We start from the raw sequence: 23,597 nt of genomic DNA on the forward strand, positions 1-23,597 counted from the left end.
AGGCAGAATTTGCACATCTGTCTCCGCCCATCTTTTCTATCTGGTCCCACCCACCACTGACACTTGACTCCTCCCAGGAAGGATGCCCAGAAGGGATGCAGTCCTTAGATAGAAAGAGCCACCAGGACCCTTCAAGGAGGAGACTCGGCTCCCTTCACAAGGTTGCGAGAACTTACATCTCTTGAACAACTGATGCATCTCAACCCTAGTGAAGACAGACTCAGAATGCTTACCAACTAAAGAGGGGCGGGCAAGGGGAAAAAACACAGAATGGATTGGAGTAACCCACAAGAAGGCATGACCAAGTGGTTGATACCCTGAACAATTGGTTGCCGGCCTTGTTTGTTGATTCTGGATACACTGTTGAAAACAAAATGGCTTCTCTCACTGGACTCCTCATCCCATTCACACATTATATCTGGAGATTTTTTTTTTATGGGCGGCCATAGAACATGCCAAGTCCACACAAAGACCACCGCTGCAGCTTAGCAAACCCTTTATTTATATATGTGTGTATATGCATGATGAGTGACTGGTTTTGTGTTCCGTTTGGAGGTGTTTGTTAGGAGCAAAGAGCCGGACTCGTTTGGGAAGTTTGTCTGCGCGAATTTGATCCTTCCCACAAGGAAAAATGCTGAGATACCCTTTCATGACTCGCCTTAACTTAATATGTAGCCTGTGCATATTAAGATCGAGTCTATCAATGGTGACAAGCCACCATAGCTAAGAAGGGCCATGTCCTGTTCAGAGGCAGTAGATCTACTCCAGACAAACGGAATGAAACCAACCCAGGGAGTTCAGGTTGTCTGCTGCTGGAAACAGAATTCTGGGTTAGAAGGTCATTTTGGTGTGATCTGATGAAGCAGTTGTGATGGTCTCCTTGGTCCAAGCATTGCAGATGCAAGATGCAACCTTCCCTACAATCTACGGATAGCCCCAGAAGCACTTAATGCCGTTTCTCTCTGTCCATAGCCAAAGACTCCTTCAGGCTGCCTCTCGCTAAGGAACATCCCATTCTCTTTTCCTGGTATGGGAGCCAGAGGTCCTTGCTGTTTCCTTGGCTAAAAAAAAAAAGTGGTATCCATTTTTCTGTTACTTCTTCCTAACCACTAGTCTTAGCAGTCACCCAAGGGTAGTGAAATCTTACAAGCTTTACAAAATGAGAACACCCCTTCCCCAACACACACACACACACAAATAATTGGGGAGGAAACCCCCTCTAAATTAATTTGCAATTCCTGATTAGCAGGCAAAGTGGAATGTACTCGGCACGGGAGGTTCGGCAAACCCCTAGGCTTTGAAACTCCTCTTAAAATCTACGTTGCAAATGGCTGCCGTTGCTTGTCCTCCTTCCTTGCCCCTGTGAGTTCCTCTTCCACCCCTTTTCGCTACGGCTCTCGACGCTGTCGCCGCGGCAAGGGAGAGCAAGCGCGTGGCCTCGGGAGGCCCCACCGATGCCCTCGTCGGGCTCTCGGCCTGCTTGGTGCGTGAGCGAGACGCAGAGCCTACGTGCGCCCTTTGAAAGTGTTCATGCAGGTGTAGCTCCCGGAGAACTTGTGGATTTCTTCGAGCGCCGCTTGCGGGAGGATGCTGCAAGAGAGGAAGGCAAGAGAGGATGGGTCAGCCCGTCCACCGGAGGCAGAGCAGAGGACAGGCAGAGCAGGCAGGTGCATTGGACACCCAAGGACTGGGTGATTTGTTTTTATTTTACTCTTTGCAAAGAATGCTTTAAAAAAAAATCACAGAGGAGAGAACTGTAGGTGGCTTCTAGCCATGATGGCTATGCTCTGCCTCCACAGTTGGAGGCAGCAATGCTTCCGAATCCCAGTTTCTGGAAACTGCAGGAAAGGTGAAGGGCTCTTGCACTTGAATCCTGCTTGCAAATTTCCCACAGATTAGCCACTGCGAGAAGAGGATGCTGGACTAAGGGATAGCTCAATTGGTAGAGCATGAGACTCTTAATCTCAGGGTTGTGGGTTCAAGCCCCAGGTTGGGCAAAATATTCCTGTACTGTGGGGAGTCGGACCAGGTGATCCTTGTGGTCCCTTCTATGATTCTATGACTAGATCAGCCACTGGCCTGATCCAGTAAGCCTCTTCTTATGTTCAGTTGTTGCCCATACGCCCCTGGGCCAAGTTAAAGGGCCTTGCATTAATGTACAGGGCCCTTCACAGACACACAGACACAGACACACAACTATCTCCACATTTTTATGGAAATATGTGCAACATTTGGTGATGCGTTCCCGCTTCTGGGACAATCTCACCATCTCAGGGGAAGACTCTCACAGTTCAAGTTGCTCTGCAACTCACTGTGCTGACATTTTGGCCCAAGCTCTTTGTGGAACTGAGAGAGCTGCTGGGCCTTGGTTTTCCCTTCCCTACTCCATCAGGCCTCTTCTCATCATTAGATGCACACAAGGAGAGGCAGCAAGAGGCGCTGCCCTCCATCCCTGCCACTTGCAGCCTCAGATGTTCATGCATGGCATGGGACGGACTGAAAGGGGAATAGCTGTGTGGCTTGCAGAACTGGGCTTACCATTCATGCGGAGGATTTCCAACACCAGTCCCCCTTCAGACCTTCCTTCACAACACATGAAGGTTGAGGGTGGAGGTAGGAGATGATGAGGGCAGGGTTGATACCTGCAGCTCCTCAATCTCCACCCATTCATGCTCCATCTTGCCAGGACTAGAGCTGGAGAGCTAGTGTGGTTTAGCTGTTGGGACAGCCAGAATAGGCTCTGGAATAGGCCACAGGAGACCAAGGTTCAAATCCCTCACTTGGCCATAAAGCTCACATGGTAACCTTGGGCCAGCCACCATTTCAGAGGCTTGTTGATAAAAATGGGGAGGAGCCGGAGAGCAGCACATGCCAACTTGACCTCCTTGTATCACCAAACAAATAAAATAAAAATGGGTGTGGAGCAGCAGGCCGCACCTTTTCAAGATGACCAGGATGTGCATTGTCCATGGCAGGAGGAGGAAAGCTTGGTTCTGCTGAACAGCTTCTACTGTCCTCCGAGCCACCGTCTCTGGCTTTAGTGGAGGGAAGAGGTTGGGGAATCTGGAAAATAAAACACAGCCCTGTTTATTCACCTCGTGGCCAGCTCTACTGTTAGGCGGAATGAGGCAGCTGCTTCGGGCTGCAAATGCTTTGGAGGACAGAGGGTGGTGCTGAAAAAACGTTCTGTCTCCTTGTTTTTAAAATCTGTATTGATATTTTTAAAAATGTATACAGTGGTACCTTGGTTCTCAAACACCTTGGTACTCAAACACTTTGGTTCTCAATCGCTGAAAACCCGGAAATAAGTGTTCCGGTTTTCAAACGTTTTTCAGAAGCTGAACATCCGATGTGGTTGTTGGCTATTGTTTCTGGGGCACCTGCACCAATCAGAAGCTGCGCCTTCGTTTCGAACATTTCGGAAGTCAAACGGATGTCCAGAACAAAATAAGTTTGGCACTTTTGTTTTCACTATTTATTTTGAATTTTTGTTTTTGAGGCTTTCTCGGTTAATTCGTTTTTGTGACTGTGTGGAACCCAGTTCAGCTACTGATTGATTGATTGTGTGATGTGGAAATGGACAAAAGCCCCCCATCCAAACAATGACTATCATCAGCGCAGGTAAGGAAAAAAAAATTAATTTTAATTTTTATCATCTACAATACTGTCTTATTTTATAGTACAGTACACTGATTACTACTGTTTTCATTTTATGGATCAATGGTCTCGTTAGATAGTAAAATTGATGTTAAATTGCTGTTTTCGGGGTTGTATTTAAAAGTCTGGAATGGATTAATCTGCTTTGCATTACTTTCTACGGGAAAGCGTGCCTTGGTTTTGGAACGCTTTGGTTTTGGAACGGACTTCTGGAACGGATTAAGTTTGAGAACCAAGGTAGCACTGTACTGTATATTGCTTTATCCAAACCACTTACATGATATCCTTTGGATGTAGATTGAATGTTGCTGGGTTGCCCCAGGTTTTCCCACCCCAGCTCCTTCATACCTCACGCATCGCCAACCAGACGTGTTTTTGTGGCTGTCTGCACTGACCTGATCCGCATGCCTTGAAACATCTCTGTGCTGGTGTGGAATGGCAGGACAGTGGTTGCGTTTACTCCAGGACAGTCCAAGAGACCCAGCGTCAAGCTCTCCATGAAGGCAAAAGAGGAGGCTTTGGAAGTGCAATAGTCTATAGCCCCAGGGATGGCAGACAAGGCCAGGATAGAATTGAGGCAAACAATGTGCCCTTTCTGCAGTTCCAGCATCCGCGGCAAGAAGGCCTTTGTGGTCTGTGGGCAGAGAGAGAATGACCTTGGTTCACATATCATGATCATCGATGACTGCTGTTAATGACTTGATTTATGTACTACTTGCACGCCAAAATGGCTTCTTAGCGGGTTACAAGTATAAAATAAATCATAAAATACCTGTGTCTAACTGAAACGCACAATAAAAACCATTCCATGAAATCTTCCGCAACTACAATATGCAATGGGATTGGGATAAGACCCAATGAAAAGAAGAAGCATGGGAAGAGCCATTAGATCAGGAGGTTCAAGTTCAAGGGGGATGCTGGCCTTTAACCAAGTGTGTCTTCAAGAGCTGGTGGAAAGCGAGAACCACTAGGGAGGACTCCTATATTTCAGATGGGAGGGCACTGCAAAACAGGGAGGGGGCACCATTGGAAAAAGCCCACATCCGTGTTACTGTAACCTGGCAGCCATCGCAGGGATGGTGTCAGAGATGTGGTGGGAGTCACCAGCGGGGGAACCCCCAAGGGAAGAAGGCTCAGAGCCCGGGGATTGGAGGTGGGATGATGATAAGTGGCTAGAGGGAGGAGACTTGGAGGAGGAGGGTAGGAAGCTGAGGAGACTTGGAGGAGGAGGGTAGGAAGCTGAAGAGGTCATAGGGTCTGGTGAGCAGGAAGAGGCTGTGGCAGAGAGCAGTTCTGAAGCAGAGGCTGGAGAAGAGGAGGCCCAAGAGGCAGAGATCAGGCAGGCTGCTGAAGAAACCATGGAGTCTCCCCTCGTGCTGCAACCAGCTCCCCTCCCTCCCTGGTCTCCCAGAAACAGAATAGATATGAAGAAGTTGGAGCAAAGATGGGCACAGCAACAAAGACTCAGATTGCTGGGAAAGGATCTGGAGGAGGAGGCGGCAAAAGACAACCGTGGAAAGGCCTGGACCTTCATTCCCAACAACTGCCTCATAGGGGCAAGATCTACCAGGATGAACTGCTGTGCTCATTAGGCCTGGCCTCCGGAATTGACTTTGTTTCCTCAAATGAAGAGTTAATTTCACTGTCGCCATGTGATTTACTGCTGACTTGCTCCTGACTGATGGGGAAGCTGTGACCCTCTGGGAACTGCTGGACTCCAACTCCCCTCATCCCTGACAATTGGCCATTTCTGGCTGGGGCATGATGGCAGTTGGAGTCCAGGAGGGCCACAGAGGCCACCCCCCCTTCTTCTTTGCAAGTCACAATTCCTCGTGTAGGATGGAGCAGAGATATCAGGTGGGAGGCAATTGACCACAGGTGGAAATGCATCGGATAAGGAGCTCCCCAATGCCCAATCTAATTGACAATTGGTAAAAAATTAAGTAAGTAATCACCCCAGGTTATATCAGGAGCAGGAAAAGCAAAATCTACCCAGCAGTAGAGACTAATTCAGGGATGTATAAAAGGGCACCGCATGTCTACAGCATCACCCGGCGGTGCTTAGTATTAATTTCAGTAGGTAGCTGGAATCTTCCAATTTCTCCCTGCAAACACCTCCCCTCCCCCACTGTTTTTCCTGGCAGGTTTGCATGCCGGGCTGATCTTCCCGAATTCGGCTGAGCCATCCCTCGGAGCAGCCAAGGTTTTGCTGGCTGCAACTCCCTGCTGTCACTTCCAAGCCCGAGAACGCGGGAGAAAGGGTGGCTTCGTACCCAGAACTGTCCCAGCGTGTTGATGTGCTGTGATTTCAGCAGCGCGTCATCGTCGCTCTCCATCAAGCTCTTCCCGTGAACAACGGCTGCGTTGTTCACTAGGATGGTGATATCCCCGACCTGGAGAGGAGAGGGGGGGAAGAAAGGAGAAGCCCCCAGTCAGTGGATGAGCCCTGCAAGATCTGACCAAAGGTACACTGAGCTCAGTCTTTTGTTTCCCAACAGTAAACATATTATTCATCCTTATACAGATTCCATCTAGCTCAGTATTGCCAACTCTGACTGGCAGCAGCTCTCCAGGGTTTCAGACAGAACTCTCTCCCAACCCTACCTGGACATGCCGGGTATTGAACCTGGGACCTTCGGCATCCAATGCATGTGCTCTTCAGCTATGGATGCTCCACGTGAAGCTGCCTCATATTGTATTAGACCTCAGTATTGTCTACACTGACAGGCTGTGGCTCCCCTGGGTTTCAGGCCTTTCTCAGCCCAATCCGGAAATGCCTGGGACCCTCTGCAAGCAAAGCTGATGCTCTACCACTGAACTTATGGAACTGCCCTTGAAAAGAAAGCAAGATTCCAGTCTGCATTGTTTACTGCCGGCATTTGCAAAGCGAAGCAGGGCCGAGTACAGTTTCTGAGCGATTCCATCCCACTGGTGAACAGCTCTTCCTGTCAGAAAGGTTCCACCCTTTGGAGCAGCAGAAAGAAGCTTTCTCCATCTTCCATGTGACAGCCCTTCAGAAAGCTGAAGGTAGCTCTCCTATCCCCTCAATCTTCTCTAGGCTAAACACCCCCAGCCCCCTCAACCGTTCCTCATAAGGCTTGGTTTCCAGACCCTTTATCGTCTTGGCTGCCCTCTTTCTTAAACTGCCAATATCCTTCTTAAACTGGTGCCTTGAACTGGACACAGGACTCCAGGTGAGGTCTGCCCAAGGCAGAATAGAGCGGTACTATGACTTCCCTTGAGCTGTGCAATATACTTCGGTTGATGCAGCCTAGATTAGCTTTTTTTGCTGCTGCATCACACTGTGGGCTCCCCTTGAATCCTATCTCCTGCGGTATTCGCTGTCCCTCCCAGTTTTGTGTCATTTGCGAATTTGATGAGCAGCCCCCTCAGTTTCTTCACCAAACGTACCTTTTCACGGACGGCTTTGGCCTGTCGGTAAACCTCTTCGCGGTTGCCCACGTCACAGATGAAGTAATGGCACTCTGTTCCCATCGCCCGGATCTCTTCCGTGGTTTCTTTTAGGCACTTCTCCGTCCGACCCCACAGGATAATCTGCAAGAAGATGGCTCTTTAAGAATTGTTGCCCAATGACATCCAGTTGCTCTGGGTCCACCTATTGTCCATCTCTCTGCCTTCCCTACCAGTGCCATTTGTAACCTTAAGGCTTGATTACTGTACCATGCTTCATGTGGGACTGCCCAAGTGTCTAACCACAGCCATCATGTCACTCGGATGCTGAGAGAGTTTCACTGGTTTCTGATTTGCTACTGGGAAGGTTCAAGATAGCTGTGTTAATCCACACAAAGTACATGCATGCACTGGTTATCTCTCTCTTGGACTACTCCAACACGCTCTGCGTGGGGCTACCTTTGAAGGTGACTCGGAAACTGCAATTAATCCAGAATGCGGCAGCTTGACTGGTGACTGGGAGTGGCCGCTGGGACCATATAACACCAGTCCTAAAGGATCTCCACCGACTCTCAGTACGTTTCCGAGCACAATTCAAAGTGTTGGTGCTGACCTTTGAAGCCCCAAATAGCCTCGGCCCAGTATACCTGAAGGAGTGTCTCCACCCCCATCGTTCAGCCCAGACACCGAGATCCAGCTCTGAGGGCCTTCTGGCGAATCCCTCCCTGCAAGAAGTTACAGGGAACCAGGCAGAGGGCCTTCTCGGTTGGGGCGCCCGCCCTATGGAACGCCCTCCCATCAGATGTCAAGGAAATAAACAACTTATCTGACTTTTAGAAGACATCTGAAGGCAGCCCTGTTTAGGGAAGTTTTTACTGTTTCGTTATGCTTTTATATTTGTTGTAAGCTGGCCAGAGTGGCTGGGGAAACCCAGTCAGATGGGCAGCATATAAATAATAATAATTATTAACAACAACAACATCAACAAGGACTGCCCAATTCCTTATGCTGCACCTCAATCACAGATCCTCTGATTCGTTTGGCCATTACTAAAGATCAGTGTGGCAGGCCCTGCCCTGTTGAACTCCCTGTTGTAGAAGTTTAGCAGGAATTGTACCTGCCTTCTTTTATATGTCTTCTGAAATCTGCATTGTTTAGGCAGGCATTTGCATCATTAATTTTTCCTTTTAATTGCTGCTTTTATGGATCATCGGCTGATTTTATTCCTATGTGTTGTACTCCACCCGGCTATATTTTTTTTAATGAAAGTGTGAATTATTAAAAAAAACTAAATAAATCAGCAAAAGCCTTGCTACAGTAGACAACCGTTCCCTGCCACGAAATCTCCCACACCTTTAATATCAGTGGCATAGACACCCCCCCCCCACACACACAATCCCTAAATAAGCAGTGGAGTTTCTGTATTTGTGTTGAGCGGGCAGGAAGAAGCATTGGAAAACCCGTCCTCTGTCTAGGGCTGTAGTTTTCGGGTGTGATAGCTTCCCATCCTGGAACCCATCCAGTCCTCTTCTCTCTCCCCCCCCCCACCTTACCCCTCCTCAGCTGCTTGCCTCCCTCCCTCCTGCAAGAGACACGCTCTCCTTTTCAGAAAGTTACTGACCAGAAAATTGTCGAGGGCAGCAGCTCAGCGAGGCGGTTAATCCCTGCTGTGGAAGGCTGGCGCTGTGCAGAAGCTTCCTGCCCTGTTGCTACTCTAGGTGACCTCAATCCTTGGCAGCCAGGTGGAATGCTTCGTTGTGCCATCCCAGCAGAAGGTGGGCTGCCAGGGGCTGGGGTCACCAGCGAGCGGCCTCCCTCCCACCAACTAGGATGGCAGCGCTGGATGGAGGAAGGACTCTGCCGCTGTGCCTTAATTAGCTTCAGGTTGTTAACTTCCTCTAACCCCCCCCCCCAAAATAGCAGACCTAGAGGGGCTCCGCACTGATGCCATTCTTTTCCTTTCTCCCTTCCCATGCCAACGCAACGGGTGGCATGACATCCTCATGCAGGGTGGCGCTCTGCCACCAACCCCATTTGCCTTGTGTGGTTGGCGTCAGTAGAGGAGGAGCAATGCGCAAACATCGCGGCGCACGGTTGTGTGTTTAGTTGAAAAAATGGCATCCTGCGTCGTTGTAAAAATGCCGAAGGCAGCGAACAGCAACTTAATGTAAAATTGGGTGGGGGGGAAAGGGTCCTCTAAAATAAAAAGGTGCCAAGAAAAAAATGCAAGGAGTACAGGCAATAGATAAAACAGGGGGAAATGGCTTTGTTGGAGACAAGCAGATGAAAGAAAGGATGCCCAGGAGGAAGAAATACCAACAGAAGTGGGCCCTGCAATAAATGTTGCATAGACTTATAGAATTATTCCAGAGTTGGAAGGTACTCCAAGGGTCATCTAGTCCAACCCCCTGCAATGCAGGTATATTTTGCCCAACATGGGGCTCGAACACATGACCTTGAGATTAAGAGTCTCATGCTCTACCAGAAGACCTAGTTGCGGTGCCCAGTATGGTTCCTATGCAGGGTGCCAGCCAGTCAGCCATTTCCCCTTCCAAGATACTCCATTCCATTCCCCCAGATTTTTTTTTTTTTCATTTTGCTCAACAGTTAGAATCCTGTGCCCCATATAAACCCCATTTTAAAACAGCTGCATTGGTTGCCATTTCACTTCTGGACCCAGTTCAAGGTGCTCTTGTTGGTGCTTAAAGCCTGAAATGCATATATTAGTGAAAATAGCATACGGAAAAGTTTCATAGTAGGGGAAAGTGCATTGCAAAGATGTGTCTGCTAGCCAGACCTGCATTAAAAAATTGTGTCTGATGGGAGAACTGTACCCTTAAAATGCTGATGAATTTTCAAGAGGATGTGGCTTTGATTGTTTTTTTAATATTAAAAAATGCGAATTTGCTGCAGAGATGCGGAGACCTGAATTTAAGACTGGAAAAATGAGAAGCAGAGAGAAAGAAATGCTACCAGATCTGCCTGCCCTTAATGGGCACTTCATAACTCTCGAAGCCAGGAAGGATCTGTCAGCAGGGGCCACACAAAGGTACCTGTTGACAAAAGGGTAACAGCTTGAGCAAGTGCAAACAGTAGCTGAAAGAGAGCAAAGTTTGTGTTCAGTCATGGAAGAAAGGGACTGGGTGAGGTCAAATTTTGTCCCTTCTTTTCAGCTGCCTGCAGCTAGGGGTTTGCTTAAATGTAATTCTGGTAACCACGACTTTGCTTCGTCCTGGTGGGAAAAATTGCTGAGAGACTTGTGGATGTTATTAAAACTTATATATGTTGTCCCCTCCACCCACAGCCAGAATGGCCAATCAACATAAGAATGTAAGGGGCCTGCAGGATCAGGCCAATGGCCCATCCAGTCTGGCACTCTGTTCTCACAGTGGCCAAACAGATGCATCCATGGGAAGCCATTGATTGGGACCTGATTGTAGCAGAACTATAAATAGTAAAAATGGTTTGTGATCAACGTGCATGCACATTGCATTCCAGTCTCTGATGGCTTCCAGACTGGACTTCTTCTTTGGTGATCACTCGTAGCCGAGTAAGATCGTCTTCCATAAACACGGTTTTAACAGTGAGTCCATAAGTGACTGTGGATGCCAATTCTGGATCCACACGTCCTTCCACAGTGGGGACATTGGTTTCTGGGCGGGAGTTGATCACAATGTGGATTTGCCAAGCGTGCCTTCCTCTTAGCACGTTTCTCCCTTGCGTCCTGAGTTCGAGTGTCTTCAAAGCCCATGACACCTTTGGTAAAGGCTGTTCTCCAACTGGAGCGCTCGCAGGCCAGTGTTTCCCAGTTGTCGGTGTTTATACTACATTGTTTTAAATTTACCTTGAGAGAGTCTTTAAACCTCTTTTGTTGACCACCAGCATTACACTTTCCATTTTTAAGTTCGGAATAGAGTACCGGTAGTTGCTTTGGAAGACAATAGTCAGGCATCTGAACAACATGGCCAGTCCAACGAAGTTGATGTTGAAGAATCATTGCTTCAACACTGGTGATCTTTGCTTCTTCCAGTACACTGGCATTAGTTCGCCTGTCTTCTCAAGTGATGTGTAATTTTTTTTCAGAGACACCAGACTGGACTACTACAGTGTGCTCTACACTGGGCTGCCCTTGAAGATAGGGTCATCATAATTGTCCTGCTGGGGTGTACCAGTGGCCCATCTAGTCCAGTATCCTATTCTCACAGTGGCTGAGCAGATGCCTTTGGGAAACCCGCAAGCAGGATCTGTCCACAAGACCACTCGCCCCTTCTGTGGTTACCAGCAACTGCTATGCAGAAGCAGCATCGCTGCCTCTGCTCATTGAGGCATAGCACAGCCATCACGGCCAGCAGCCACAAATAGCCTTAACCTCCATGAGGACAGGGTTGATGGGAGCTATAGTCCATCAAGAACTGGAGGACCACAGACCATGCTAAGCTAGATGGACCAGTGCTCAGACTCCATATATAAAGCACCATCAACACTTCCCTGAATAGCTCTTAAAAAAAAAAAGATAATCCAAGTCATGGCAGATTGGCATGTATATATAAAAAAGAGATTTGGCAAGCTTTTGTGCAAGGGAGATATGTGAAAGGTTGACCATTGTCCAAGGCTGGGAGAGAAACCCTTTTGATGCTTGGAGTCTGACATTAAGAGGCCTCTTAATGACACCTCTGAGAAACTATGGTAAACACCATTGGGCCAGAGGCAAATCTTTGAGCATTAAAGATAATGGAAAGCAAACAGCGAGAGGTGTCGGCAGAGAATGGAAAGATACAGTGACGTATTTTGAGAAGGATAGGGGAGTTCCTTCCATTGGATTCCTAATCCCTGGGATGAAACAGGGTGGCGGCAAGAGAGCAAAGCAAATTCTGCATGCTAAACTGTTACACCTACGAGACCCAGTGCTCTTCCCCGCCCCCCCCCCCCCGGGTGGGGGTACTCAAGGGTATGTAGAACTGGCACCTTTTTTAAAAAAAAAAAATTGTTTAAAAAAGTGTGGCACTTACTGTAACAACCTCATTGTAAGCAATCCAATACTGTCAAAACAACCTGGAATGGCCGACTCATTTCATGTCAAGGTTCTTCTTGAGGGCAAGTTTGATACTACAGTGGTACCTCGGGTTACAGATGCTTCAGGTTACAGACTCCGCTAACCCAGAAATAGTACCTCGGGTTAAGGACTTTGCTTCAGGATGAGAACAGAAATCGTGGCGTGGCAGCGGGAGGCCCCATTAGCTAAAGTGGTACCTCAGGTTAAGAACAGTTTCAGGTTAAGAACGGACCTCCAGAACGAATTAAGTTCTTAACCCGAGCTACCACTGTATTACACTGGATGTAGCAAAATTCCTCTTGGAGGCAGTGAAAATCAGAAATCAGTATCTACAGGCTAAAGCTCCTCCGTTGGCTAGCAAGGCCAATCTTACACCTTAATCACTGTGGGTATATACTATTGTACTATGTATTTTGGGCCTGTGGAATGCAATAAAGCTTTGTGTGTTCTCTATGCCATGCCTAACCTTATAAACTTCTAACGGGTCACCTCTTTCAAGCATTGGAGCACAACTAACAAAGCTGTTGTGGTATTTGGACAGCACAGTGTTAAGTTCGCCACTAGCGTACCATTCTTGTGTCCGTGACACGCTGCCGAATATACTTGCTTAAAATAAAATGTTAAAAAAAACACCACCGCCCCCAGTCTGGAATGGTCTCTGGCGGTGCAACCAGCCTGTGAAGAGTTCAAAGGAAAAAGGAAGAAAGTATCGTTGTCAAAGAAAGAAAGAAAGAAAGAGTAGATTGGGGGGGGGGCAGTAATCAGAAGCCATTTCTCCTTTCACAGTGCTTGTTCTGTGTGAGGGATAAACAAAATTGTCATGATGTCATAGGTTGGGGGGGGGGACTGCCTGACCAGCCAATGAACCCTGAGCCACAAAGGAGGTAGCGGGTGCCAATTCTCTCAAGCAATCCGGATGTGCTTACACACACACACAAATCAAGGATCCTTTGATTGTCAGGCTTCCCTTACTTATGCAAATGTCCTCTCCCCCCTGCAAACCCCACTTTCAGATGTCAAAACAATATTTTGGATAAGTCGGAGGAATAGCGTTGGGACACCGGAGAACCACATCTCACGAGGATTTGCCTTCCACACAAGCAACTCCAGTCCAGAAGGTGGTGGACTCACCTCCGGCGGAGGTTTTTAAAGAGAAATTGGATGGCCATCTGCCGGGGATTCTTCAGCTGTGGTTCCTGCATTGCAAGGGGTTGGAAGAGATGTCCTGGGGGGGGGGGGTCCCTTTGAGCTCTATGATTCTGTGAAGTATTAACAGGCAGGGAAACGCCGGGGAGACAGAATAAATTATGGTGTGAATGCAGCCCCAGAATTTCCCTCCAGATGGCAACAATACCATAATATTGTGGAAGCATCAGAGAACAGCTAATAATGAGGAATGATCAGTGAATGGTCCACAGCTAAAGCCCTATTATTGCATCCATGGCATGTTGCAGAAGGCAATCACAAAAAGCCCTAATTTCCTGGCTATGTTTTCTTTTCTTTTAAAAAAAAATTATTTCTGTGTGTTCTCCCCCAGGTTGCAAATATAGCTATATTGGCATTGCTGGGAGTGCAATGGGTTGTAATTAAGAAGCTAAAGGTGTGTGGGGGGGCAAGCTACAAAGAGGATCCCAAGTTAATTAGAGGTGTAATTTATGGCAGAATTGAAAAAGCAACAACAACAACCCACCAACGACCCAAGCCCTTTAAACTGCCACTAAAGTGGGACGCGGGTGGCGCTGTGGTCTAAACCACTGAGCTTCTTGGGCTTGCTGATCAGAAGGTTGGCGGTTTGAATCCCCGCGACGGGGTGAGCTCCCGTTGCTCAGTCCCAGCTCCTGCCAACCTAGCAGTTTGAAAGCACATCAAAGTACAAATAGATAAATAGGTACCGCTCCGGTGGGGAGGTAAACGGCATTTCCGTGTGCTGCTCTGGTTTCACCAGAAGCGGCTTTGTCATGCTGGCCACATGACCTGCTAAACATCAAGGAAGTAAGGGTGGGGAGTCAAAATTCTAAGAGAAACATATATCAAAATGTAAGGAAATTTGTAAAATCTGTGAAAATCAATTAAAAATTATCTGAAAAAAGGAAGATTTCACTGCGAAGGGCCACCACCTCAGTGTCTCCATCCCAATGGAAAGTAACTGGATGGCCCATGCTGCTGTAAGTTGACTTTCCACCCTTCTCTTTCTGCCCTCTTCCTCTCTCTTCCTCTTCTCGTTAGGCTAAGGTTTCTTGGCCCCCCTCCAGATCAACGCTGGAAGATTGGCTTAAGCTTAATCAACAGGAGGCACAGCTGCCCACAAGAAGCAGTTGAGCGAAATCACCAGTCACATAATCGTCGTGGAAGAGAAACTCCATATGGAAACCACATGAAACAGGTGGCAGCGACTCAACAAGAGCCGCAAGGGAAGTGAAATTCGCTTTGAGAAGCAGGGCTTAGACAGAGGCAGACGCCCTCGGAAGAGCAAGCGAGGACACGGCAGAACAGGCAGAGGAAGGTTCAGGGGCCCCGTGGGTGCCGAGAAGCTTCTGGAGATGCTCAGGTAGGAGCAGAGCGCAACCGGTGCTGAGAACCTCTTGACAGCGATGCTCAGAGCTCTCAGCAAGAGCACTGCACCTGAACACCTTGGAGCAGTGATAGCCAGGCTTTTCGACTCCACAGACCACTTGGAAATAACCTACACTAGGGCTGGAGAATCTTTCTCAGTCGGATGGCTGCATTTCCTTTTGGGCAACCTTCCAAGGGCCGTGTGACATTGCAGGTGGGTGGGGCCAGAGGCAAAGGTGGGTGGAGCAGCAGGTGCAAATTTACCTTTGCTTAGTAAGCAAGTTTCTATGCTCTATCCCAGAGGTCCCCAAACTAAGGCCTGGGGGCCGGATGCAGCCCAATCACCTTCTAAATGTGGCCCACAGACGGTCCGGGAATCAGCGTGTTTTTACATGAGTAGAATGTGTCCTTTTATTTAAAATGCATCTCTGGGTTATTTGTGGGCCCTGCCTGGTGTTTTTACATGAGTAGAATGTATCCTTTTATTAAATATGCATCTCTGGGTTATTTGTGGGGCCTGCCTGGTGTTTTTACATGAGTAGAATGTGTGTTTTTATTTAAAATACATCTCTGGGTTATTTGTGGGGCATAGGAATTCTTTCATTTCCCCCCCCCCAAAAAATATAGTCTGGCCCCCCACAAGGTCTGTGGGACAGTAGACCAGACCCCTGCTGAAAAAGTTTGCTGACCCATGCTCTATCCCCTATCTGGACAAGCACAAGCGGCTATTGTCATTCAAGGACACATTCCAGCCAGCCAAAAACACTCAAGGAAGGTGCAAAGCAGGACTAGTGGGAGTGACCTGGGGAGATTCCATGGGGCCAGATAGAGAGGCCTAGAGGGCCACACTTGAGGTTCCCAACCCCAATGTACACAGAGCTCTGTGAACTACTCAAGGGATTGATCTACTTAGTATCCAGTAGGGTTGGGTGATATATCAATATATCGTCTAAATACCGGTTTGAAGGCCATATTGTGATATCGGTCTCATAATTTTTGACCTGGCAATATATCGCAAATCATGATGGGTATGTGCTAGGGAAAAATCACAATGCGGGAAAAACCCTGAAGCTAGCCAATGCCTCTACATGGCTCCATCCTTATTTCAGACATTGTGATATATCAGTATATCATGATTTTTAGCTGGTGATATAGCACGATGTTGAAAACCAGATATTCCCCAGTCCTAGCATCCAGGTCATTCAAGGAAGCACACATACACACACACACAAATACAAAGTGTGGCAAAATATTCTCTCTGGCTACCCTTTCTCTCAGAGGCCCAAGCTGTCCTCTGTCAGGATCTGTGCTTCTTCCTGCTGCAAAACAGCCGGCTTGCTTTCCCCCTCACTCTCCAACCTTTCCAGCATAGCTACATACTTGCTTTACTTCATGCGATAACCCCTCTGTCACTCCAATCAGCTAAAACAGAGTCCAGTAGCCAGAAGAAGGGGGAGCTTGGCTGTTGCTAGCCTGCCTTGTTCCAGCAATCCGGAGTGCACGTTTCGTTGTGCCGAATCCATTAATCCAGAATCGACTGCTCCCCTGTTTCTCTGCTGCAATCGCTAAAACACATTAGAGAGTCCCTCTCGGTCTCCGCTGACTCCTCAGCCTGCCAGCCCTGGGAGCCCTGCCACTGGGTTCCAGTGGCCAGCACTGTGCTACTGGTGACCTTTCTCCTCCCTGGGCAGCTTGCCACCCACCCAATTAGGATGAAGGGTCAGTCTACGTGGGAATAAGGAAGGTTGCCAGAAGTGGTAGCCAGTCAGCCTGGTAATCTGCTGCAGCAGTTGCCGATCCCCAGGTTGGCTAGTGGGCTGCTTCCGGTCTCCTTCCTCCTACTGCTGGACCAACTCTTCATCCCAACTGGCTGGGTGGCGGTGGAAGAAGATACAAGACTTTTGCAACCCACCCTGCCTTTCTCTTTTGCACCTCCAACATTGGTGGTGGTGGGGCGGGGGAAGGGTGAGAAGTGGGGGGAATAATCATAAAAGGCTTTTGACGAGTTCTAATTGAAGGGGGTTGTTTTGGCAAGGGAACTGGTTGGGTGGACAAACCAAGCAGGGGTGGCAGCCCCTGGTATGTACAAACGCCCATATATGCACAGTATAAAAACACCGATGATAAATAAACAGCAAAGAGTGTACTCAGCCTGTAAATCACAAATGCAAACTGTCAGTCAGCTGCACAGCTCGGGAATGCACTCCCTATTTCCGTGCAAGCTGGAACAAGATTGGCATCTCTGCCGTTTGGAAGCATGAAGGGGTTTTCCCCACCACAACATGTGCACGCACGCCAGCACAGGGCCCCACCCCCTGAAATCCCTGCCGCCAATCAAAACCAACAGAGTCGTCCCCTTTCTTCTGGTGTGACCCAACCAGATTCCTCAGTTCAGTCGCTTTGGCCCCCCGCAAGGCCGTTTTAAGCATATCTGGCGCCGTGATGCAAAGATCCCTCTGGCGCTCCCGATTCCCAGAGTTGTCAACCTTTTCCCAAGCCTCTGCGGGGATCACTCTCCTCCTGCGGAGGCTTGGGAAGGAAGTTGCACGCCGGCCAGTCATATGGTTGACGGGGCGCAGCTTCCATCCTAAGCCTCTGCGGGGATTGCTCTCCTCCCGCGGAGGCTTGGGAGGCAAGCTGCACGCCGGCCAGCCATATAGTTGACGGGGCATAGCTGGCGGGCATGCAAGGAAAGGGAAGGCCACCGGCCAAGCCGTGCAGCTCCCCCACTCACTGGGGTGCCCCTGAGAGGTCAGTGCCCCAGTGCAACGTGCCACTAAGCCCAATAGGAAAGACAGCTCTGGCCTCCTGTTCAGTTTTTGAAACGCTGCCTCTCAGTTGCATAGTCAAGTGTAGCTGGCTTTGCAAGTCAGGAATCCCAGATTTGACACCTGCGTCAACGGACTTGGCTGTCCAGAGCAGACAATACTGGGTTGAATGAACCAACAGGGCATCCTCAGATGTCCTTTTCAGTGGAAATTTATGGTGATTGGTGCTCATGATACAATTGGGGGAGGGCGTCATGCCTGATCCCACTTTCAATGCTGTTTATGCAGACAGAAGTTTTAGATGGGTCACACTGCTTCATTTCCAGTCGGTGCATATCTTGCAACTTCCTGCTGAAATCCCATAACTTTTCATGCTACAAATGTTTTGGGGCTGTTGTTGCCGTTTGTTCCGCTTTTGTTGTGCTGTAGCACCTCCAAACAACAATTTTGTGGCACCACCGAGGAAGCACAAACGAAAGCAGAACAAACCCACTGCTAATGCATTATCAATGAGTCAAGCACATGTTGCAGGATACACCCACTGCGAAACACCAATTGGGAAGAGTCCTTATAACGCAAATCTTTTGAGAAGCTCCCCCTACTGGTATGGACTGCAACAAACAAGCCATGTCTAAAGATCCCCTGGCATGCAACCAGCCCGGTAAGCAGTAATGAGACTCCGTCAGTTCTGTGTAAGATTATTTACACCATGTAGCCTATGGAAAGACCGCAGTATCCAGTATCCCCATCAAGCTAACTAAGGAACTGACCATCCAGCTCTTCTTATAATTTGTAGTTAACATGCAGGCAGGGGTGCCATTGGAGCAGGACTCTGGGGTAGAAGCTCAAAGTCCCACTCCCTAGGGAGCCGGCTTTCCACATCTGGAAGTGAATCAATACACAGTCTCACCATTTGAAGATACACTGCCCAGCCCCTCTACGATCAGAGTTTAAATTTACCCGTCACCACCACTTCGCTACAAGATGTGGTGATGACTACTGGCTTAGAGGGTTCAGCAAATTTGTTTTCATAGAATCAGAATTGTAGAGTTGGAAGGGACCCCAAGGGTCATCTGGTCCAACCCCCTGCAACGCAGGAATCCTTTGTCCAATGTGGGGCTCAAACCCATGACTCTGAGATTAAGAGTCTCATGCTCTAAGGACTGAGCTATCCCAGAGGTTCTGTGAAGGCTGAGGTTCAGTGGTGGTGCAGCTATTGCCTTTGCCCCTAGCTTCTGAGCTTCCAAGAAGCCTCTCTTTGCACACTGTGCGGAAATGGACAAGACAGACTTTCCACAGAGTTCTTCTTATGTCAGAACCCCAAGACAGGCCAGTCCCAAATTTGCCTTTGTTCCGAAACCCACTGCATTCAGTCAAGCCACATCAAAGGGCAGATTGCCTCTCTGGGCATGTGCAAACTACACTCCCTTCACCTCCCGGAAGCCACAACCTGCTGCCACATGCTGCAGATTATGGAGTGGTTGCATAATCCAGGGAGGGAGGACTTCAGGCTTTTGCCCCCCCCTCCCAACCCTCAAATCCACCCACACAAGGGTCAGATACAAAACGACCAGAATTGCATATTAAAAGGAAACATTTCAAAACACATGACTTCCTCCAAAGAATCTTGGGAACTGCAGTTTGACAAGGGTGCTGGGAATTGTAGCTCTGCGAGGGGTAAACTTCAGGTCCCAGGACTCTTGGGAGGAGGGAGGGACGTCTTGTGCTTTAAATGCATGGTGTGTCTGAAGCCACAGATTTAGGATTAGAGGGTTTTATTCGACTAAGCTGAATTTTATGGACCTTACTTAATCACGTTATTTAATTTCAACAGGTCTACTGTGAGTAAATGTAAGCTCAGGAACTAGTTTTGCATGTAGCCCTTCCACGTAAAAGTCATTCCTGTTTACCCCAAGGGAGGGAGTCTATTTGGCTGTTGACAAATAGTCGAGCAGTCGAGAGTCAGAAATCTTTGCTGATCTGCTATGAACTACCCATTTACTGGTAGCTCCAGATCTGCCATCTGCCACTCATGGAAATAAAAGTTTGCACATATTCCTGAAGCCCTAGAGCCCCTCACCATTTAGCAAACAAACCAGACAGCTGTAATGGTCTGGCTGCATTCCACTGGGCCATGGGGTGTCATTCAGCTCAATGAGAGCTGGATGTGGGAGGTCTACCTCTCCCTGGGCGTGACTGCTCCCTTATCATCTGCAAGAAATATTGCTAGCGGTGTGTGGGCTGGGGGGGGGGGGCAAATCCCTTACCCAGCCTGTATGTGCAGTGTGGAAATTGCCAGGCAGAAAGAAAGCTTAAATCACCTTGACAGAGCACCAACGGGACATGTGTGCTGGAAGCCATGCAATCCTACGCATGTCTATACAGAAGGAAGTCATATTGAGTTACATAGGAAACTGCCTTATACCAAGTCAGACTACTGGGTCCATCTAGCTCAGTATTGTCTGCACTGACTGGCAGCGGCTCTTCCAGGCTCTCAGCCAGAAGCCTCTCCCAGCCCTACTTGAAGATGCCTGGGATTGAACAGGGGATCTTTTGCACCAGTTGTGCTCTACTACTAAAGCAGGGTTCTAGTCCTCATGGTTCTGAAAAATAAAGAGTTTGGTTTAAATAGGAAGCTGCCTCATACAAACACAGGCCATTGATCCATCTGGCTTATTATCATCTACATTGACTTGCAGAGGCTATGCACGGTTTCAGAAAAGGGTCTTTTCCTACCACTACCTGGAGATGCCAGGAACTGAACCTGGGACCTTCTGCTTGCAAGGCAGATGCTCAGCCACTGAGCTACACAGCTCTTCCAGGAGCTGCTTAGGGCCACAGCCTTAACCTCTGCATGACGCATGGCTTATAAACACAGTGTGCGCATGTGTGGATGATCACATAGGGCACATGGTGCCCACAAGAGTTTGCAAATGCACCCGTGTGCCCAAACAGTTCGGCAACCCCAGAGGGCTGCAGTTCAGTAGTAGAGCATCTGCCACAGAAGGTCCCCGGTTTGATCCCCAGCAGGGTGGGGAGAGACTCCTGTCTGAAACCCCCGGACAGCCACTGCCAGTCAGTGTAGGCTGAGCTAGATGAACCAATGGCCTGACTCCGGATATTATCCTTCCTGCATTATCTGGAAACCATAATCCATACAATAACCCTGTAATCTAGATTAATATTCCTCATATTGTAGTTGGAGGGTGGACAAAAAGAGTGGCTTGATGAAGACCATTTAGGGGAATTGCAACTGGTTGGACTAGATGATGCTTCAGATCCCTTCCAACTCTCCAATTCTAGGATCAAATTAAGGCGGAGTTGAGATCTGAACTGGGAGCTACCCAATTCATAGCCAGTGATGCAGTAAAGTGATTTTAAACCTGTATGCACAGACACATTCTTTAGATGGCACAGTGGGCTACTTTACTTGCTTCAGGTATAGTGGTTAGAGGGTCCGACTTAGGACTTTAGAGACCAGGGTTCAAATCACCATTTAGCCATAAAGCTCCCTCTGGTGACCTTCCAAGACTGTCTCTCACCCTATAATCACAGGGATGTTGTGGGAATAAAATGGGGAGAGGAGTAGAAATTAAGTTAATGAATAAATAAAATGTGGCAAGCCAGCCCACCTGAGTTTTGGGTGTGGGGGCCAACTGATCAGAGATCTGTGGCAATTCCCTCATTGCAGGGCACTGTCCGCAGTTTAGGCTGCATCCTAAACATGGCTTCTCAGAAGCAAGTCCCATTGATTCAGTGGGGCTTGCTCTCTGGGTTAAGTGGGTTGAGAACTGCTGCATGAGCCGCTGAGCAACTCCACCTTAATTGCACAATCTGTCACTTGCACAGTTGCTCTATTCATGCTGCCAGATAAAACGGAGGCAGGGAGGGGGATTGGAAAGTAGCTTCAAGCAGAGGCTCTTCCTCCCCCCCCCCTCAGAACCCCACGTTAAGTGGGATTAGGAATGCACCCTTGACCATTAGGCTGCCCTGCCTTCATTGCACAATCCCTGCCACGCCAATGCAAGTAGAGAAGTTGGGAGGTGGTGGGAGAGGCAGATTCAGGTGTGCTTCCCCTGCCGCACTCCCAGATTAGGAGTGCATCTTTAGGGTTGCAGCCAAGGCTGGTCAATGAGGGCCAGTGGTGGTGTACTGGTTAGAGTGTCAGACTAGGACCTTGGCAGACCAGGGTTCAAATCCCTACTTGGCCATGACACTCACAACCTCACAGGGTTGTTGTTGTTGTGTATTAAATGAAGAAAGGGAGAACCATGTAGGTCTCCTCAAGTAGCTTGGTTAGAGAGAGAAAAGTTCGGGTATAAATGCAATAAACAAACAGCAGACCCATTCAGGCTAATGGCAGCAACTAACAGGCTCACCCAATTCCACAAATCTACTCTGAGTAGAATTCAGTTGGCCTGTAGGCTAACCCTTAAATTGCAGGGTCCTTTACTGCAAGGATGCCAACTTGAATAAAATATTTTGGGGTTCCAGGTAAGTGCCACACCACAAGGCACGATACACGTGCACCATTTGAATGGCAATGCCCATCAACTTTAGGGAGGCCTGGCACCCTCAAATATTTTATTGTGGGTTGGCGGGCGAAGTCTCCTCGGCCTCTCGGAGTTGGCTACTATGCTTCACCGATGCAAGCGGAGAGGTTGGAAGGGGGACCTGGAAAGCAGCTTCAGGTTGGACACCCCTCCCTCCCCAGCAGGCGCACGCAAACAGCCAGCAAATCATCGCCACCCCTTATTCGCAGCCTCTCACCTTGCGGGCGCCGCGTCTGGCGAACTCCTTGGCCAAGTAGCGCCCGATGCCTCGCCCTCCTCCGGTGATGAGCACGCTGTCCCCGGCCAAGTCGCGGAGTTTGCTGGGGAGCACCGTGGACGCCGCCGCCTTGGCTACCAAGCAAAGCATCCGCACCGGGAAGAGCAGCAGAGCGCCCAGGCGTCTCCAAACCATCCTCTTTGGGTTAGGGGGTTACGCACGAAGAGGGAGGGAATTTTGAGGAGTCCGTCGAAAAGGAGGGGTGGGGAAGGGGGAGCACGGCGTCCAAAAGTGTGTGTCGGATCCTAGGCAAACGTACCTCCACCCCGCCAAACAAAAACAAAGAGGGAGGTGAGAGAGAGAGAGAAGATGGGTTGCGCGAGCTTGCGCGCAAAAGTCCGCTGTGGCGTTGCACGAGTTTCTGGCTTCCTCGGTCGGACTTCCTCGCAGGTGGGTAGAGAATCCAATGGAAAGCCGCCGTCCTAGGTACGTTTTACCCGGGCGCCAGCCCGCTTAAAAACGGAACTTACTTCCGAGTACATGTATAGATGTATAAATATACCGGTAGATATACAGATCTTTTGCTGGGGCTCTCCCAAAGTGCCAAGCAAGAGCAGCCGCGCTGAGGAGCGGGGGATCTCAAAACAAATAGCTGCGGAGAACTTTCCAGAGTTGCTGGGCGATCCGGATCCCGGAGAGGATCGAGCCCGTTTCTCCGCTTTCACGAAAGAAAACTCCTTGTTTCCTTTGGAGAGCGTCCTGCCGTCTAAGCCGGGCTGGAAAGCCCCCCAGAAGCTCTCTGAGGCGGCGGCGTCTGCATGGGGAGCCGGCAGCGCTTTTCCAGACAGCTCATGTCTATTCTGGGGAGTTCAGGAAATTGCTTCTCGGGGAAGGGGTTGGAAAAAAGGAGACTTTGGAAGGAGTTGGCTTAAAAAAACCAAAACAGTGACGGGTGGGGGGGGGAGGCTCAGGGCAGCGCGCCGGGGTCCCTCCCCCTTCTATACATACGCCGCGTAAAGAAAACTCCCCGCCGCCTTTGCCCGCCTCCTCCTCCTCCTCCTCCTCTGCTTTTTCTTACGCAGACGCGAAAAGAAGTGGCGGAGAGCCTTGGCCGCTTCTTGTTTGCTCCGGAGCCGCCGATCCGATGCAGGGAAGGAGTCCGACTCGCGTTGCCTGCCTGCCTGCCCGCCTCCCTCTCGTCGACCTCTGGCTGCTCCTCCTGGGACACTTTCTTATCTTCCCGGCGCGGCTCCCTTGCCCTGGGAGCAGGTTTTATACCCTATTAAGCCTGATTGACAGTTAAAGTATTGTTGGAGGTTGTGGGGGGAGAGGGAGAGGGAGAGAGAGATCTCCTTGCTAGTGTTAGCTGGGCTCGCTCCCCTCCC

General features: G+C 49.2%; 1 protein-coding gene across 2 annotated transcripts; it reads right to left on the reverse strand.

Annotated features, from left to right (window-relative positions):
* Nucleotides 1–1,039: 1,039 nt before the first annotated feature.
* DHRS3 (dehydrogenase/reductase 3) lies at nucleotides 1,040–23,272 on the reverse strand. Of its 2 annotated transcripts, none has more exons than XM_033156473.1 (6): nucleotides 22,213–23,272; nucleotides 7,069–7,212; nucleotides 5,931–6,050; nucleotides 4,053–4,291; nucleotides 2,938–3,063; nucleotides 1,040–1,590 (listed from the first exon to the last, which is right to left on the reverse strand). In XM_033156473.1, the coding sequence occupies exons 1-6, from the start codon at nucleotides 22,405–22,407 to the stop codon at nucleotides 1,506–1,508; spliced, it is 909 nt and encodes a 302-aa protein (XP_033012364.1). In that variant the 5' UTR covers nucleotides 22,408–23,272; the 3' UTR covers nucleotides 1,040–1,505. The 2 variants fall into 2 exon arrangements, with proteins under 2 accessions (XP_033012364.1, XP_033012365.1); XM_033156474.1 differs by lacking the exon at nucleotides 22,213–23,272 and adding an exon at nucleotides 8,690–8,862.
* Nucleotides 23,273–23,597: the final 325 nt, after the last annotated feature.

This window comes from Lacerta agilis, chromosome 8 (assembly GCF_009819535.1).
Source record: "Lacerta agilis isolate rLacAgi1 chromosome 8, rLacAgi1.pri, whole genome shotgun sequence".
Taxonomy (NCBI): Eukaryota; Metazoa; Chordata; class Lepidosauria; order Squamata; family Lacertidae; genus Lacerta; species Lacerta agilis.